The sequence below is a fragment of the Odontesthes bonariensis genome, chromosome 14 (genome assembly GCF_027942865.1).
Source record: "Odontesthes bonariensis isolate fOdoBon6 chromosome 14, fOdoBon6.hap1, whole genome shotgun sequence".
Taxonomy (NCBI): domain Eukaryota; kingdom Metazoa; phylum Chordata; class Actinopteri; order Atheriniformes; family Atherinopsidae; genus Odontesthes; species Odontesthes bonariensis.
Window position 1 is genome coordinate 1,532,272 of NC_134519.1, and position 15,495 is coordinate 1,547,766.

Here is a 15,495-nt window from a genome sequence, read left to right on the forward strand (position 1 = left end):
CAGCTTCGACGGAACGTCGCGAGACCACCAGCAGCGAACAATGAAGCAGTAAATATGGTTTTAGAAATTCGTCTCGTATGTAGACGCGGTAATACCTGCGAGCGAGAAGATGAAAGGAACCGATCTGCTGATGTCACCGGAAGATATAGGCTCTCCGGGGTCAGCAGGGGGTCACGAGTGACTTTGTTGGTATAAACACTCGACCTGAGATGTATCATTCAGTGCTTGAAAGCACCGCCTCTGGCGGTCAGTAAGGATGAAATAGAACTCTCTACTACTGTGCTGTAGAAACACAGTGATACAAAGTGTAGAAGAGGCTGTACAAAAACCTGACTCAGATATCTGACTACTCTTCAAAGAGGAGGGAAGTGGTGTTCAAACCACAGCTTCATATCAGATGGATTCTGCTAATTCCTGTTTTATCAGAGTCACTGTGGTTCCAGCTGCTAATGAAACACTGTGGGAGGATTCACATGAGCAGCAGATCCACATCAACAAGAAAACAACTACATGATGCTGTAAACACTCCGGATTTGATCAGAATTCATGTTTTCAGACAACTGATCTCCATCCAGTAGAACCACAGTTCATGATTACAGACTTCAGTGTGAATCTGGTATTCTGACATTATCACTTTACTAAGATTTATTGTTGGAATCAATACATGAGATCAGGAAAACAGCAGGTACTGATCACTGTATGCAGTGCTACCACTTAGCCTGTTGATGATCATAGTTAGAAAAATCATTGAATCCATCACTGAAAAAAAACATCTTATCAAATGTCTCTGAAAACAGAAACTTTTATGAAAAAGAACAAAAACTCAGTGCATAAGATCACAATACCCAAATCCTGTGCACAATATGTAATTTATTGAAAGTTGAGTGTAATAAAAGAAGATAAACGTCGAGTGACTGGATAAATCTGTGAATTTAATAGTCACATGTGAAACATAAGAGCAAATTATTCACTGGATGTTTGAAACAAAGTTTATTTTGAAAAATACATTTCAGTATCAGCTAAAAACATGACTAAAGCCAGCACAACCAGCACATTTCCCAAATCTTTTCCCATAATGTTCTGCAAGAACAAAGCTTCTCTTTGTGTGTTCTCACATTATAAGCCAACACCACTAAATTAAATTTTTCTGACATAATTTCAAGAATTTATTTTCTCACCTGTGTGAGTCCTCATGTGGGACAGCAACCGACTTTTTCGGCTGAATGTTTTCTCACATGTGTTGCAAGAAAATGGCTTTTCACCCGTGTGAGTTGTCATGTGGGAGAGCAAAATACTTTTTCGGGTGAATCTTTTCTCACATGTGTTGCAAGAAAATGGCTTCTCGCCTGTGTGTATCATCATATGACAAGCCAAACTGTTACTATGAATGAAACTTTTCTCACATATTTTGCATGAATATGGCTTCTCACCTGTATGAGTTGTGATGTGGGACAGCAACTGACTTTTTCGGGTGAAACTTTTCTCACGTGTTACAAGAAAATGGCTTCTCACCTGTGTGAGTTCTCATGTGAACCACCATACCGTCATGTCGGCTGAAACTTTTTTCACATATTTTGCATGAAAATGGCTTCTCACCTGTGTGAGTCCTCATGTGGGAGCGCAAATGAATTTTTTGGTTGAATCTTTTCTCACATAGTTTGCATGAAAATGGCTTCTCACCTGTGTGAGTTCTCACATGATAAGCCAAACCGTTACTATGACTGAATCTTTTCGCACATATTCTGCATGAATATGGCTTCTCACCTGTGTGAGTCCTCATGTGGGACAACAAATGACTTTTTTGGGTGAATCTTTTCTCACATATGTTGCAAGAAAATGGCTTCTCACCTGTGTGAGCTTCCAGGTGCGACACCAACTGGTTATTTAATCCAAATCTTTTACCACATATTTTGCAAGAATAAAACTTCACAGCTGCGTGGGTTCTTTTGTGATACTTCATCAATGATGAGTCAGAGACTCTTTTCCCAAGAGCATTGCAAGTGTAAGGTTTTATCTCATCTGTGTATTCAGTTATTTTCCCTTTTAACACTGACAAAGCAGAGTTGTGAGAGTGGAGCTGATTACTGTTTGGTTCTGAATTCTTGTGGTCGCTTTCCTCATAAGCAGGATTCACCATAAGAAAATCAGTCTTTTGTCTTATTAAAAGCTGCTCTCCCTCATGACTAGGACAAAGTCCTTCTTGTTTTTCTTTAATCTGTGGAGGTTCTGCTTCCTCCTGTTCTTCTTTCATCTGTGGAAGTCTTGGTTCCTTCTGGTTCAGACAAGAGTTCCCCTCCTGGTTACAGAGTTGCTGGTCAGAAAGAATGTTCTCCTCTGCAATGACATGTTGCTCTGAAGACACAAAGGGACACAAGATAAAAATATTACTGCAGAGAGGAAATACAGTCAGGTGAAAAACAAAAAACATCATCCGTCAATTCTGAGGTTTTACATGTCAGGATACATGTAATCTGGAACTTATCAGGTCTGAAAAATGAGACGAAAATGCAGAAGTAGTGTGTGAAAAACTAAGTGAACCCCATGATTCAGCAGCTTGTGGAACCACCTTTAGTAGCAATAAGTTGAAATAATGATTTCCTGTATGATATTACCAGCTGCTCAAATTATTTCCAACTTATTCTTCTTGAGGTTCCACAAAAGGTTCTGCCTGATTAATGCTTCATCCCGTTTAAAGTCAACTTTCAGAGACAACAAACAAACGAAACAGCATGAAATTAAACCTAAAAAACCTCAGTAAATTTTAACAGGAAACAAAGAAGTCAGCTCACAACTTATATTTCAGTTTAACAACCATGTTTTAGCTCAGTCAGGTTCTCCTGTGTCTTCTACACACTGTGAGTTTAACTCTAAATGTTTCTGCTTTTAAACACAGATGCATTCATGTTATTTCTGTCTGAAAAATAACTGCAGCTGCACCGTAACTTTCCTCTGTGAGCCTGAAATAAATGTAACGTAGAGCTCTGATTAGGATCCTCTATGAGTCATATTCCTGTGTGAGTTCACTCAGCCCATCACAGTGTTCCTTACCTATTCTGTGTAAGATTATTCGGGGTTTCCAGGTGATATCCAGCAGTCCGCGCTGACGGTCGATCTCTTCCTCGTACTGGTCAACATCATTTCCAGTCTCTTGTAACTTTTCCTCACCTTCGGGTTTGGATTGAAGTGGCATAAAGGTATCAGTCTCTTGACTCAGTACAAGCTGCTCTCCTTGACTGGGGCAGAGTTCATCCTGTTCCTCTTTAATCTGTGGAGGTTCTGGTTCCTCCTGATCCACACTGGAGTTGCTCTCCTGGTCACAGAGCTGCCGCTCTGCTAGAACGTTCTCCTCCTTACAAACATCTTGTTGCGAGAGTTCTGGAGGGATGAAATGAAAACCAAACATCATTAGCAAAGTGATAATAGAGAAATGCACATCTGACCACAAAGGTTCTAGAATGTGCTGCTGAGGGTGGCAGCACGTTGGAGTAGCTCTGTACCTCACATTGAGATTTTTCTTTTTTCTAAATTTCATTCCTGTTATTTCTTGGAAGAAATTGCATTTTTTTAGACAACTGTTCCTTCCTGCCTTGGATGCTATGCAGCTGGATTAATTCTTCCCAATACTTTTGTATATTTTACTCTTTTGTTATGATGCATAACCATAGCAACAAGGTGGTTTACAACAGGGAGCAGCTGATTAACATTGGAAAAGCAGAAATAATTCGACAACTGAAGCCAGAAATCCCACTGGAATTGAAAAGGAGGCGTCGTGGATGCAGAGCAGGAGCAAAGAGGAGAGAAAGAAAGAAGAAGTTCAAACCATCTCTGCCATCCGTCATCATGGGCAATGTAAGATCATTAGCTAACAAGTTGGATGAACTTCTAGCCTTGACAAGGACTCAGCAAGAATATCGGGAATGTAGCATTATGTGTTTTACTGAGACATGGCTGCAGGATCATATCCCTGACTCCAGCGTCTCTCTGCCGGGCTTCCTGACTGTACGAGCAGATCAAGATATAAAGAGTAGCAGGAAAAGGAAAGGGGGTGGATTGGCAGTGCTTGTCAACAACAGATGGTGTCACCCAGGACATGTTACTGTGAAGAGTCGTCTCTGCAGTCCTGACATTGAACTATTGGCAGTAAGTTTTCGTCCATATTATTTGCCAAGAGAGTTCACCAGTGTTGTTTTGGTGGCTGTTTACATTCCACCCTCAGCTGTTGCCGACACTGCATGTGATGTCATCAGTTCCATTGTTGCTAAGATACAGACACAACACCCCAATTCTTTTGTCGCCACATCTGGTGATTTTAATCATGCCTCACTCTCTGCTACACTGCCAAATGTTCAACAGTTTGTCAGCTGCTCTACCAGAGAAAACAAGACATTTGATTTGTTTTACACAAATGTCAAGGATTCATACATTTCGAAATCAAGACCTCCCCATGGTAAATCAGATCACAACCTTGTTTTTCTCTGTTCAGCATATAAACCCCTTGTCCAGAGACTACCTGTCACAAAAAAGTCTGTTAGAAAGTGGTCGCATGAAGCTGAAGAAGCCTTACAGGGTTGTTTTGATGCAACCGATTGGATTTCTCTTTGTAAGCCACATGGAGAGGACATTAATGCCATGACTGAGTGTGTGACTGACTATATAAACTTCTGTGTGGACAACACCATCCCCACCAGAACAGTGAGATGCTTCCCTAATAACAAACCCTGGATCACCAGTGAGCTAAAGGAACTATTGAACAAGAAAAAAAGAGCCTTTAGGGAGCGAGACAGGGAGTTACTGAGGAGTATACAGAAGCAGCTCAAAGTCAAGATCAGAGAGAGCAAGGAGGTGTATAGAAAGAAGCTTGAGAGTAAACTCCAGAGGAACAATATCAGAGATGTGTGGTCAGGAATGAAGAAGATCACAGGCCTCAAGCAGAGGGAGGATCGGATGGATGGAAGTCTGGACAGAGCAAATGAGCTGAACACATTCTTCAACAGGTTCAGTTCAGGAACAAGCTCACCATCCTCCCCTCCTGTTCCCAGCCAAAGAGACATCCCACCCTCCTCTGACTCACAGCTTTCCTGTAACATCTCCACCTCCACCCCAGTCATGGATTCTTCTGCTTCCACTAGTTTGTCTTCAACCCAATCAGGAGATGCTGCTGTCCCCTTTGCCCCCCCCCCCCCACCACTTTTCTGTTTCTAGACGTCAGGTGAAGAGGCAGTTGGAGAGACTGAACCGGAACAAGGCTGCAGGTCCAGATGGTGTCAGCCCCCGAGTCCTGAAGGCCTGTGCAGAGCAGCTCTGTGGGATTCTGCAACACCTTTTCAACCTTAGCTTGACCCAAAAGAAGGTACCACTGTTGTGGAAGACATCCTGTCTGGTTCCGGTACCAAAGAAAACTCACCCTTCAGACATCAATGACTACAGACCTGTTGCCCTGACATCCCACATCATGAAGGTCCTGGAGAGACTCCTGTTGACCCACCTGTGTAAGCAAACCAGCACATATCAGGACCCCCTGCAGTTTGCTTATCGCCATGGAGTTGGAGTTGAAGACGCTATCATACACCTGCTTCAACAAACCCACTGTCATCTGGACAAAGCAGGCAGCACTGTGAGGATCATGTTCTTTGATTTCTCCAGTGCATTTAACACAACCAGCCTGATCTGCTTAGTCTGAAACTCCAGAAGACTCAGGTGGAGGCCTCAACAATCACCTGGATTAATGACTACCTGACAAACAGACCACAGTTCGTCAGACTAAAGAATTGTGTGTCTAACCAGGTGATCAGCAGCACAGGAGCACCACAGGGGACTGTACTCTCACCATTCCTTTTCACTCTGTACACTTCAGCCTTCCAGTACAAGTCAGACTCCTGTCATCTACAGAAATATTCAGATGACTCTGCAGTTGTCGGGTGTATCAGAGATGGACAAGAAGCTGAGTACAGAGAGCTGGTGGACCGCTTTGTGGCATGGTGTGGGAACAATCATCTCATCTTGAATGTTAACAAAACAAAGGAGATGATTGTAGATTTCAGGAGAAACAGGGTCAGATCAAACCCTGTTTCCATCATGGGAGAAGAAGTGGAGGTGGTTGAGGAATATAAATACCTGGGTGTTCATGTGGACAACAGACTGGACTGGAGACACAACAGTGAAGCAATCTACAAGAAAGGACAGAGCAGACTGTACTTCTTGAGGAAGCTAAGGTCCTTCAAGGTTTGCAACAAGATGTTGCAGATCTTCTACAAGTCTGTTGTTGAGAGCGTCATTTCCTCTTGCGTCATCTGTTGGGGCAGCAGCATCAGAACCAGGGACCTAAAAAGACTCAACAACCTGATAAAGAAGGCTGGTTCTGTTCTGGGGACGACTGTGGAACCTCTGGAGACAATAATGCAAAGAAGGATTTTGCATAAAATCAAGAGAATTATGGACAACCCTGAACATCCCCTCCATGAGACTGTTATCGGAAAACAGAGTCTCTTCAGTCAAAGGCTTCTTCAGTTTGGATGCAAAACGGACCGCTACAGGAAATCTTTCCTGCCCACAGCCATCAGCATCTGTAATAACACCTTGATTTAATTGAGCGACATCAACATTTAATTTCCCTCTGGGATAAATAAAGTATTTTTGAATTTGAATTGAATCAAAACTGCGTTCCAAGTGAAAGATATCTTCAGTAGGAACAGGAACCTTTGGAGGGTCCTGTTTGTCTTAGTGCTTGGAAATGAAATGAAAGTCTGTTGGAGGTTCCGCTCAGGTTCTGTGGTCAGCCCCATAAACTCTCTTGGATTAAGCGACTGCAAACTAAAGTCAGTGGAACAAGCCTGAGCTGCCGGACCAATTGTTTGCATTGTGTTGAAATTGATTTTCTAGAAGTTGGGATTCTTGTCCTGTGGATTAGTCACAGCTCAGATTTCCAAGCTCTGCTCCCCTGTTGTAAGTTTAAAAACGTGGCTGTGTGTTAGTGTGGTTCACCCTGTGGAAGCCCTGCCTGACCAAACCATTAACTGCAGCATTTATCTGTTCTCAGTGAGAGGGGACAGGCTGCGTCAGGTGGAGCGCCTTCAGGTTAACTTTCAGCCCTCAGAGCTGACTCACAGAAGCTCTGGTTCAGAGCAGCAACGTGAGAAATGTGCACGTAGGAGGAGCACAGTAGCTCTAAACTGAGGAGGCTCAGGAGCAAACTCACACTCAGGAGATTTAGAAGTTTAAATCCCACATAAAAAACGTGACAGTGATCCTACAGAAAATTATCAACAACCTGACAAAGACAGTCCTCAAAAGCAGATGGTGGAAAGCTGAGCTGTAATAACGACAGGTCTAACTTTAATGTTTCACTTTGGTCGACGCAAGACATCTTTTAAAGACTGTTTTAGTCACGTGTCTGCTGCACCGTAACTTTCCTCTGTGAGCCTGAAATAAATGTAACGTAGAGCTCTGATTAGGATCCTCCATGAGTTTCCATGACTGGAAAAACTTTTATGAAATTCCATGACCCGTGGGAACCCTGGAGGTCTGACTTTTTCATCGAGAACGATTTTGTGATGCAAATGTATTACTCTGTTGAACGCATAATGTTCTGAGAAGCAAAACGCTTTATTTTTTAAACCCCAGCCAACTAGCCGGACTACCTTCATCAACACTAAAACGAGGCTGGAACTCTGCTCACAGGACGCAGCAGGGGGTAAGAAGATGTTCAGAAATGATGTTGCTGATATGGGATGTTATACAGCTTCATGTCAAAAGAGGCGAACTGTCCCTTTAACTTTAATGTTTCATTTTGGTCGACGCAAGACATCTTTTAAAGACTGTTTTAGTCACGTGTCTGCTGCACCGTAACTTTCCTCTGTGAGCCTGAAATAAATGTAACGTAGAGCTCTGATTAGGTAGCCTGGGTGCCAGCCGAACTTAGCCCCGCCCATAAAAGTTTTGGTCGGGAAGTTCGGTCTGGCTCTGCTCAGTTGGGAAATCATTATGCCCGACCAAGAATTGGTCGGACCAATCAGATTGCCAGGGCGGGCTTTATACGATGATGGACAGATGATCAACAGGGACATTATCGACTAAGTCACTAAAGAGCTGAACACGGCTGCCGCTGGAGAGCTAGGGTGTGTAGATTCTGCCATCGAGTCTGTTCTACAGGATCTCCACATTGCATTCATTTTGAAAGACGAACAGAGGAACGTGATAAAGGCTTTTATCGATAGAAAAGATGTTTTTGCCGTCCTTCCTACAAAAAGTGTGTGTTGCTTAATCTACGTCACACACTACGTTGCTCTGATTGGTTGTAGGTCTGTCCAATTGAGCGAAGAGGCATTTTTTCTCCTGGTTCGGTTGAAACACGCCCCATACCCAAATCTCTATTGAGCGGTATCAGACTCACATTCTGACTAGAATCGTGAGTATGACGTAGTCAGGCTACTGATTAGGATCCTCCATGAGTCATATTCCTGTGTGAGTTCACTCAGCCCATCACAGTGTTCCTCACCTGCTGTGTGGAGCTTTATTTGGGGTTTCCAGCTGATATCCAGCAGTCCGCGCTGACGGTCGATCTCCTCCTCGTACTGGACGATGGTTTTCTCAAACTCTGACAATATTTCTTCAGCAGCAGCAGTTAGTCGCTGGCTGATAAACTCTCTCAGATGCTGAACTGAAGACATTGTTGCTGCTCACACTCAGATATTCAGCTCAGACAACCCGACCGTCCTCCTGCTGAGTCCCACACGAGAACAGAAAACGCTGCTGGCTCCCTGTCGTTGTTTACTTCCGGCGGGTGTCACACTGTAAATGTCCGGCAGAGGAGAACTGTTCATCTTTATATCCTTCTTGAACTTTCTTTTTTAAATTTGTATTTATATTATTGAAATACAAATAATAATAATAATAAATTATATAACACTGTTACAAATAATCTCCAAAGGAAAAAAAATACATTTTTTAAAAATACATATGCACAATGTAAGCAAACTCAAAGAATAATGAAAAACAGAACACAAAATAAAACTAAGCAACCAAGAATTGGGATCAATATATTTGTTTTTCATTGATTTCAGAAAACAGTAATATATTGATCATTTTCTCAAAGACCTGCAATGATGGTTGATTCAAAGTGAACAAAAGAAAGAGACATGGGTCTCCACCAGATGTTCCCAGTTCACCCTTACTATCTGTTTGGGCTTACCAGATCTGTCCAGTAGGTTCTGATTGTAGTATGCCATACTACCACTTAGCCCGATGATGCCCATATTTACAAAAATGGATATAATCTATCAATTTGAATAACCAGCACTAAATGAAATATTGTAATCAATGTCTCTGAAAAAACAAAGCATAAGGCATAAAGTCAGGACACAGGATCACAATCACCAAATCCTGTGCAGTATATGATTTATTGAAAGTTTAATAAAAACATACAAACATCTTGTGACCGGATACATTTTTTAATTTAATATCAATAAATATAAAGTCATGTGAAACACAACAACAAACTATAAACTGTAGGTTTAAAGGTAAGGCAAGGTAATTTTATTTGTCGAGCACAATTCGTACACAAGGCAATTAAAAGTGCCTTAAACATAAATGTATCCTGACAAAATACATTTAATTTACATTAAAATAATTCAACAAAAATGTACTTGTAATTGAAAGGACATGGAGTATTGGGATCCATATGCCATAATTATGAGTGACATCTTTCATTTCATTGGACACATTTTGCTCAATGTGACAGAAACTTAAACGTCAGTAAAAAGTCTAAACAGTTCTGTTAATCTGAAACTCTTTAACCAGCAATTTTTCATGTGTTGCAAGAATACAACTTCTCACCTGTGTGAGTTCTCACGTGATGCAACAAATGGGTATTTAGGCCAGATCTTTCCCCATGTTTGACAAGATTATGGCTTCTCACCTGTGTGAGTCTTCATATGATGCAATAGACCATGAAGTCGACTGAAATGCCTCTTACATATTTTGCTAGGACAAGGCTTATCACCTGTTTGAGTTCTCATGTGACGCAACAGAATGCTACATTGATTAAAACATTTCTTGCAAATTTTACAAGAATATAACTTCTCACCTGTGTGAGTTGTCATGTGGGACAGCAGACTGTGCTGTCGACTGAAATGCTTCTTACATATTTTGCAAGGATAAGGCTTTTCCCCTGTTTGAGTTCTCATGTGATGCAACAAACTTCTACTTAGAATGAATCTTTTCCCACATATTTTGCAAGAATATAATTTCTCACCTGTATGACTACTTTTTTGATATACTTTTTTCATAGCCACAGTGGGGGACACTGGAGATCCCATGGAAGTTGGTTCCGTCGTTCAGTGAGTCAAGTTGCTGTGACTTTCTTCTTATAATCATTTTTGGGATCCCTCATCAGGGCCTCGTAGAATAGAATAGAAAAATACTTTATTTATCCCCCAATGGGGGAAATTCAAATTCGTCAAGTAGCTCAACATTTTTTTTTTTTATATTTACACTGATTGAATTAACAACAATAAAACAACAATAATAATACTACTACTAACTAAATAATAATAAATGACTGAATGGCAAAATAAACAAATAAATAAAAATCAATCAATCAATTTGAGAAGAACTCAGCAGTCACTGTTAAAAAGCCTTATGGCTGTAAAAATCCAAGTGGAATATGTTTCAAACTCTCTGTTATTGTGTCCATGCTGCTCATGGTATATGACCATAATTTCTAAATAATTAAAACATAAGGGGTGGGGGTTCTGGGGGGTGCAGGGGGAAATAGGCGCAGGGAATTCGTGTCATCGTTGTCTATAATCCTGCGTTGCTGTCTCAACATCGGACAGCTCTGGCCCAGACTAGGATGGTCTGGACACTCCTTTTTTACTCTGCCATTGCTCCTAATTGTTATGGGGCTGGCAGGGTAGGCTCATTAGAATGTGGGCCACTGAGTGGAAGTTTCTTTTCTTTGTTTCTAATCATTGTATATAGTTATTTTAATTGTTTATTATTTTTTGTCTTACACACACCATGGGGTCTTAAGTCCATAATATATGTTGTCAAGGTATGGACTCAACTACATTATCACCACTATAATCGAACATGTGTAGCTGTAAAGTAGTCTCATATAACGTTAAGGGGCTGTATAATCCCATCAAAAGAAAAAAATCTTAAACCAACTTAAACAAATGAAGTGTGACATCGCCTTCCTTCAGGAGACCCACTTATCCAAAGCAGAACATGAAAAATTAAATAAATCATGGGCATCACAAGTATATAATTCATCACACCCATCAGGGCGAAAAAAAGGTGTTGCGGTTCTGATAAACAGATCCTTTAATTTCTGTATAGATTCCTATTACAGGGATAAAGAAGGGCGCTATGTCCTAGTAAATGGATCGGTTGATGGGGTTGCCTTGTCTTTGTTAAATGTGTATGTGCCAAACGAAAACTGTCCACATTTTCCCAAGAACATATTTGACTTGGTCTTGGATAAAGCGAACGGTGTTCTGTTGGTCGGGGGAGATTTTAATCTGGTTTTAAATACCTTACTAGATAGAAGTTCTACCCAACCCCTACCACATTCATCAACAAGGAGTAGACCACTTCAAAATAGATGTGAAGAGCTTTGTCTTATTGATGTATGGAGGCATTTGAACCCTAAAACTAGAGATTACACATTCTATTCTCATCCTCACCTATCATATTCTAGAATAGACTACTTTTTTACACCAAAGACTGAACTATATAGAATAACAGATTGTCAAATTCACAACATAACTCTGTCAGATCACGCACCAATTTCTTTGACCTGGAATATAGGAAGGGTGAAAATGTCCAGCAGATGGAGGCTTAATACCTCTTTGATAGGCATATCAGCATTTCAGGATTATGTGAGACAAGAATTTGCAACATATCTGCAATTTAATGATCGAGATGATACCTCGCCGATCATGCTGTGGGAAGCTGCAAAAGCGGTGCTTAGAGGGAAGATAATACAGTTTGCGTCACGCTTAAAGAGGGAAAGAATATCTAAGCAAAAAGATCTGGAAAAACAAATAAAGGAACTTGAAAGACAACACAAGATAACCACATCCATTGCTAATCTTAATAAGCTCAAGCGAGTAAAACAAGAGCTGGAAAATCTATTGACAGGAAAAGTTGAAAGAAATTTAAGGTATTTAAAGCAGAAATACTATGAGCATGGCAACAGAGCAAGCCGTCTATTGGCATCACAGTTGAGGAAGAAATGTAGCAGCACCACTGTCCAAAAAATTTAAAATAATACTCCAGATAACACGTTTGTTCATACACCAAATGAAATCGCAGATGCTTTTGCTGAATTCTACAAAGACCTGTACTCAGATAAAGATACAGATAGTAATCCAGATTTAATAAATGCATATTTAAATATACAACTCCCAAAATTAGATGAAAATACATCTGAAAATATAGATAAACCCATAACAAAACAAGAAATAGAGGAGGCAATTCGCAATTTGAAAACCAACAAAAGCCCAGGTACAGATGGGTATAGTAATGAATTTTTCTAAGACGTTTGTAGATCTTATCAGTCCTATTCTAGAAAGGGTATTCTCTTATGCCCTTAAGAAGAGGGAGCTACCCTAAACTTGGAAGGAAGCAATAATTTCAGTGATGCTTAAGGAGCGTAAGGACCCTACCCTCTGCGCTTCATACAGACCAATTGCATTATTGAACACAGACTGCAAAATTTTGACCTCTATTCTCGTTAAAAGAGTTGGAACGGCCATTACTGACCTAATCAACACCGATCAGACAGGATTCATTAGTGGTCGTTACCTACCAGATAACATCAGGAGACTTCTAAATGTTATGGAACAAACTAAGAGAAGTCAACATCCTTGCATGGCATTAGCAGTAGACGCACAGAAAGCATTTGACCTTGTCTCATGGCCTTTCCTATTCAAAACTTTGGAAAAGTTTGGTTTCGGACCAAAATTCATTGGGTGGATAAAGCTCCTGTATGCTGCCCCTCAGAGCTTAGTAAGGGTCAATGGACACATGTCTAATACATTTACTTTACATAGAGGGACGCGCCAGGGCTGCCCACTCTCGCCGTTACTCTTTGCATTATTTATTGAACCTTTAGCACAGACAATAAGGGAAGACATACTTATTAAGGGGATTGAAATAGGAGACGAGGTACATAAAATTTCCTTGTACGCCGACGACGTGCTTGTATATATCTCAGAACCATTGTCCTCTGTCCCCAGACTGATGCAGAACTTCACCACCTTTGGGAAAATATCTGGCTACAAGGTTAATGTAAATAAAACCGAAGCTCTGGCTATGAATACACTTATTATACAACAGATAAGGGATGCGTTTTCATTTAAATGGCCCAAGGATGGAATTACATATTTAGGGACCACAATTTCTCAAAATATAGATAAATTATTCAACGCCAACTTTAGTAAATTGATAAATAAAATATCTGCTGACCTAGACAGATGGAGTGTACTCCCTCTTTCTCTATCTGGTAGAATAGAGTGTATAAGGATGAATGTACTTCCAAAACTTTTATTTCTTTTCCAAGTCCTGCCTCTTGTACTCCCAAATAAAACATTTACCACCTTAGATCGTCTCATTTCCAGATTTATCTGGCAAGGGAAAATGCCAAGAGTCAGATATAAATTGTTACAACTGCCAAAAAGCCAGGGAGGTTGGGGCTTGCCCAACCCGAAAAAATACTGGTGGGCCTTAATTGTATGGATAGCAGACAAGACAGACACCAGATGGCTACAGATCGAGAAGAATTCCTGCTCTTCAATGCAATTATCAGTAACACCTTTTACAAGTAACAAGGACATTGATAATTCACTCAATAGATGGTCCAAAACTACACTTAAAGCCTGGAGGGAAGTGAAAAAATCGTATAGTCTCCCTGTAACATCAGGTCTTTCCAGCATTGCCCATCTTAAAGATTTCATTCCTCTCAAGCTAGACTCAGGATACAAAAGGTGGAAACACCTAAATCTTAACTTTGTACATCAGCTTCTTGGAGTCACAGAGCTGAAATCATTTGAAGAATTAGTGGAAGAGTTTAACATACCTAAAACAGACTTTTTTCGATATCTTCAAATTAGAAGTTTTCTGACAAAACATCCCGACTGGGATAAGATACATAGAGCTGATAATAACATAGAGAAATACCTGGCAAAAGTTCAAACACAAGGAAGTATAGTAAAGCCTATCTCTATTTTATACAAAATATTTTCCAGTATGGATCAGGCAAATAACATCCTTGTCAAAGAAAAATGGGAAAAAGAGTTTGGTATGTTAATCATGGAAGACATTTGGGAGACTATCTCTTTGCAAATACATAAAGTCACTAATGCCAATGTTTGGAGAGAGTTTCAATGGAAAATTGTTCATAAGTTCTTTAGAACACCCCACATCCTCTCCAAATTTAATCCAAACCAGTCAGGGGCCTGTTGGAGAGCATGTGGGGAACAATGTGCCAACCACCTTCACATATTCTGGAGCTGCCCGGTCTTAAATGATTTCTGGAAGGAGATATTTGACTCTATAGATAACATTTTCAGCTGTACAATAGTAAGGGGTCCGCTCTTGGCCATTCTGGGCGCAGTTCAGACTGAGACAATGAGCAAAAAGAGAATATACTTGTTACATATTCTTCTTGTTGCAGCTAAGAAGGCAATCACCCTTAGTTGGCTTAAAGGGATAGTTCACCTCTTTTGACATGAAGCTGTATGACATCCCATATTAGCAATATCATTTATGAACATTGACTTACCCCCTGCTGTGTCCTGTGAGCCGAATTCCAGCTGAGTTTTGGGGTCCACGAAGCTAGTCCGGCTAGTTGGCTGGGGGCACAAAAATAAAGCGTTTTGCTTCTCAAAAAAATATCCGTTCAAAAGAGTAATACATTTGCATCACAAAATCGTTGTCCAGGAAAGTCAGACCTCACTTCGCTTGGCGCTATTTTTGCCTCCCTTGATATCAATGTGTCCAATGTAAAACTGTGCAGACCGAAGAGCAGACCGAGCAGTCCCCTGCTTCCGAGCAGTAAACACTGTAACAGGTGCAGCTATCGCTAGGTGGCTGGGGAGTGCTCGGTCTGTTCTTGATATATATTGATATATATTGTGATAAAATGATAGTGTGATAAAACATGCACATCATATCACTGCAGACATTGAAGGACCTGAGCCGTCTCAGGAAAAAGAGACGGCTTTGGCCCCTCCTGTACACTGCGTCTATGTTGGCAGACCACTCCAGTTTATTATCCAGCACCACCCCCAGGTATTTGCAGGTCTGAACGGTCTCTATCTCCCCTCCATCAATGCAGACTGACTGGTATGGGGTTTTAGATCTCCTGAAGTCCACTACCAGCTCTTTGGTCTTGGTGGTGTTCAGGAGCAAACAGTTATTTTTGCTCCAGTCAGTAAAGGCCTCCACAAGGTCCCTGTACTCCTTCTCCTGTCCACCACGCACACATGCCAC

The 15,495-nt window shown here is 40.9% G+C and overlaps 1 protein-coding gene across 1 annotated transcript; it reads right to left on the minus strand.

Annotated features, from left to right (window-relative positions):
• Positions 1-1,402: 1,402 nt before the first annotated feature.
• LOC142398524 (uncharacterized) lies at positions 1,403-15,495 on the minus strand. Its single transcript, XM_075482562.1, has 4 exons — positions 14,786-15,495; positions 8,495-8,787; positions 3,049-3,375; positions 1,403-2,352 (listed from the first exon to the last, which is right to left on the minus strand). The coding sequence occupies exons 2-4, from the start codon at positions 8,664-8,666 to the stop codon at positions 1,484-1,486; spliced, it is 1,368 nt and encodes a 455-aa protein (XP_075338677.1). The 5' UTR covers positions 8,667-8,787; positions 14,786-15,495; the 3' UTR covers positions 1,403-1,483.